The sequence below is a fragment of the Chiloscyllium plagiosum genome, chromosome 51 (assembly GCF_004010195.1).
Source record: "Chiloscyllium plagiosum isolate BGI_BamShark_2017 chromosome 51, ASM401019v2, whole genome shotgun sequence".
Classification (NCBI taxonomy): domain Eukaryota; kingdom Metazoa; phylum Chordata; class Chondrichthyes; order Orectolobiformes; family Hemiscylliidae; genus Chiloscyllium; species Chiloscyllium plagiosum.
In genome coordinates, this window is record NC_057760.1 from 2,914,330 (window position 1) to 2,918,680 (window position 4,351).

General features: G+C 50.9%; 1 protein-coding gene across 1 annotated transcript in view; it reads right to left on the bottom strand.

Annotated features, from left to right (window-relative positions):
- LOC122544781 (secretory carrier-associated membrane protein 3-like) overlaps positions 1 to 2,024 on the bottom strand; it is a 15,548-nt gene extending 13,524 nt beyond the window's left edge. Inside the window, exon 1 of the mRNA XM_043684110.1 lies at positions 1,780 to 2,024. Within this exon, the coding sequence (XP_043540045.1) occupies positions 1,780 to 1,842 (63 nt within the window). The 5' untranslated portion in view covers positions 1,843 to 2,024. The remainder of the gene's footprint in view (positions 1 to 1,779) is intronic.
- Positions 2,025 to 4,351: the final 2,327 nt, after the last annotated feature.

Consider the following 4,351-nt stretch of genomic DNA (forward strand, 5'->3'; position numbering starts at 1 on the left):
GCACTGGTTACAAAGGCCCAACAATGTCTCTTCTTCCTCAGGCAGCTGAGGAAATTTGGCATAATGGCAAATACCCTTGCCAACTTTTATAGGTGCGCCATCGAGAGCATTCTGTCTGGATGTATCACTACCTGGTGTGGCAACTGTACCATTCAAGATCAGAGACGGTTACAGAGAGTGGTGAACTCGGCCCGGACAATCACAAAGGCCAACCTCCCATCTATAGAATCCATCTACTAGACCCACTGTCAGGGAAAGGCCACCAGCATTCTCAAAGATCCATCTCACCCTGGCAATGTTTTTCTACAACCTCTACCATCGGGGAGAAGGTACAGAAGCGTGAACACACACACCAGCCGGTTTCATAACAGTTTCTACCCTGCTGTTGTTAGAATACTGAATGGTCTCTCAAACCCTTGACATTCGCTTGTCCCTGTGTTTTTGTTTTTGCTGCTGTTTCCCTATTATTTACTATCTATGCTACATAACGGTGTGATTTGTCTGTGTTGCTCGCAAAACAAAGCTTTTCACTGTGCCTCTGTACATGGGACAATCAATTAATTGCAATGCAACTCAAAGATTCCATGCTGGTTGGTGTGATAGAAAAGAAGGTACATTGTTTTGCTGTTGGAGGGGTTTTACTGGTGTGTCCATCTGACAGTTCTCAGCCAATAACCCAAGTGTGTCAGCTCTCCCTTTTTTGTGTGTGCTTAAAACAATTCCTACCCCTCACTGCTTCTCTTCATGGATACAATGGGATTATAAACTGTGCAAGTGCCGTCACATGAAATGCAGCAGGTACAAGCTGCTACAACGGGTCCTGGTGGCACCAGTGTAACATCCTTATCTCGGGAAACAGGAAGCCCAGATTGAAATCCCACTTGTTCCCGAGACATGTCACAACATCTCTAAACAAGGCGATAAGAAAAGGTCTACAGCAAGCTTCCAGATGAAGGACTTTCTTAAGAGTGTTTTTATCTCAGCCAGGAGGTCCAGGGTGAAGTCCCACCTGATCCAGAGATGTGACATACCACATCGGAAGAGATTGATTAAAATAACGACAGCAATTTCCCAGAGACAGCAATGTACCCCCCAAAGAGTTAACAACCCTTGAACCGGGGTCAGTTATAATTCAGTTGGTGAGACAGCTGCTTTGCATTGAGGACTGATGCTCAGAGCATAGGTTCAATTCCCACATCAGTTAAAGGATTGTCCTTCTCAATGTCTCAGCTCATATACAGTACGGACTCAGGGGTTAAACTCACCACCAACAATCACCCTCAAAAAGACAGCATTGTCCCATGGTGGGGAGGACTGCGGGAACTTTATTTATTCAACCAAACATTACCTACTTGACCTGTCTTATTAACACAAGCTCTCCGAACGATCAATTCACTGAGCGGTGTTTTAACGAAACTTGGCACCTTGTTCCTTTCCAGATGAGGCACTTTGTTGCCTCTAGATATGCAGACACGGCGCGGCGCTCCCTCGGCGCTGACCCTCCGACAGTGCCCACTCCCTCAGCACTGACCCTCCGACAGTGCCCACTCCCTCAGCACTGACCCTCCGACAGTGCCCCACTCCCTCAGCACTGACCCTCCGACAGTGCCCACTCCCTCGGCACTGACCCTCCGACAGTGCGGCACTCCCTCAGCACTGACCCTCCGACAGTGCGGCACTCCCTCAGCACTGACCCTCCGACAGTGCGGCACTCCCTCGGTACTGTCCCTCCGACAGTGCGGCACTCCCTCGGCGCTGTCCCCATGTGGGGCCTCCTACCTCGAACGGGTTGCTGTCGGTGCCGCCGGGCCCGCTGTTCCGGGCGGCCTGCTGCCAGGACATGTTGTCGGTGCAGAGTGGGCCCGGGCTGAGACACCAAGAGGCGGAGGCTGCGTGTCGGTGTCTGGGCCTTTCCCAGGGGGATGGTCCCGGGCCGTGGGGGATGGGCACAGGCTGCGACGGTTGACTCTGATCCCCGAGAGCTCGAGCTCCCCGCTGGGCCCCGCCCACTTGGGGAACTGGCCCCGCCCTTCACCACCTCGTCCCGCCCCTCCCTGCATTCACCTCCGTCCCTCTCCACCCCACTCCCCTCGGCCTTGGGCTCGCCCCGCCCCGTACACCATGGCCCCGCCCAATTAGGGGTTGCGCCGCCATTTAGGGTTGGGTCCCGCCCATTCCTTTATCCAAGCGGTTGTAGCCCCGCCCAATCCGCGATCGCCCCGCCCTTAGGTGGACCCTGCTTTCCGCCGAGCGAGAGACACAACCGATGCATTTGGGCCCCGCCCCCGCTGGACGTTTCCGCGCCTGACCTTCGACCCTGTGGGCTGGTGCCCCCGCCCGCTGCGTATATATCCGCGCCCATTGCGCAACCGCGGCCACCCCCTGGATCAGTGGGGTGCCGCCCACTGTGCATGAACCCGCCCACTGGGCGACGTCCAAGCCTGACGGTAAACCCCGCCCCTTGAGAATGACTCCTCCCCCTTGTCCAGAACATTCTTCAAGTGGACATTGTCCTTGAGCCCATCATGGCAGTTGGGGAATGGAAGGGGGTTGGGGGGGGGCTACCTGATTAGAGAGAGATTTGATGTGATATGGTTTGATTTGATTTATCGTTGTCACTTGTACCTCGATCCAGTGAAAAGTTTTATTTTGTGCGCAGTACATGTAGATAATATAAGGATCAATTGGGTGATTGTAGGGGTAACATTGGACAGGTCAAGGAATACAAAGAATGTGCGTAAAAAGCATGGTCAACGTTAGAGTTGAAATTGAGAGTCAATAGTAGAGCGATGCTTGAAAAGCAAGAATAGGAAAATCGACGTTTCGGGCAAAAGCCCTTCATCAGGATCTGATAACAGCTGTTCTTGAATCTGTTAGTGCGTGTGCTTAAGCGTTAACACCTTCTGCCTAACCAGGCTGGGAGGGGTCTTCGATGATGTTGACTCAGTGTAGGTGGGGTCAATGGCTGGAAAGGCCCCAAAGGAGCCTTCCACATCCATCAACGTTTCACCTGCGCATCCACCAATGTCATTTATTGTATCCGTTGCTCCCGATGCGGTCCCCTCTACGCTGGGGAGACCGGACGCCTCCAAGCAGAGCGCTTTAGGGAACATCTCCAGGACACCCGCACCAATCAACCACACCGCCCCGTGGCCCAACATTTACCTTTCAGCTCAGCACCATCCTCATGACCTGTCCTACCTGCCAACCTCCCTTCCCACCTATCCACTCCACCCTCCTCTCTGGCCTATTACCTCCATCCCACCCCAATCCACCTATTGTACGCTTTGCTACCTTCTTCCCAGCACCACCCCCCCTTCCCACTGATCATTCCACCCTGGAGGCTCCCTGCCTTCATTCCTGATGAAGGGCTTTTGCCCGAAATGTCAATTTTCCTGCTCCACTCTAATCTAGACTCTGATTTCCAGCATCTGCAGTCCTCATTTTTGCCTCAGTGGCTGGAAAGTTGGCTTGTGTTCATGAGTGTCCTGGGCATCCCGGATAGACTGCTTTCTATGGTGCATCAATAAGGGTTGGTGAGAGTCTTTATGAACATAACCAAATTTCCTTAACCTCCCGAGGAAGTGGAGGCGTTTGCAATATTCAATCATTTTCCCCTGTATCTGTAAACGGTGACTATTTTTTGTTCACATTTAGGGAGCAAGGAAATTGTGAAGCAGTGTTAAGGAAGAGTAACAAGTGGAAGTATGCGCCACAAACCACAGAATGAGATGGAGTCCATAGAAGGTGGATGGAGAACACATGCACAGGCTCAGTCAATTGAGTGAGATTTATTTTCTTGGTTAAATATACACAGAGCACAAAAACGACAGCAAGGTGCTGAAAGAGCACAGCTCCAGGCTGCTGAGCTCCCAAGGCCTTTTATTGCCAAACTAAACCAGTCCTATCTGCCTGCTCCTGGCCCATATCCCTCCAAACATTTCCTGTTCGTGAATTAATCCAAATGTCTTTTAAACATTGTAACTGTAGCCACATACTTCACTTCCTCTTAAAGTTTATTGTACATACAAACCCTCTCTCCGTGTAAACAAAAAATGCCTCTCATGTCTTTTACAAATGTTTCTCCTCTCACCTCAAAAATATGCCCCCTTGGTCTTCAAATCCCCCACCCTAAAGAAAAAGCACCTTATCTGTACCCCTCTTCATAAACCTGTCTAAAATGATTCTCAACCTCCTACACTCCAGTGAAAAGTGTCCCAGCCTATCTAACCTCTCCTTATAACTGAAACCTCCATCCCTAACAACATCCTGGTAAATCTCTCCTGAACCCTGTCCAGCTTAATAATATTTGTCCAATAATGTATAACCTGAAATGTATAACCTATAAAGT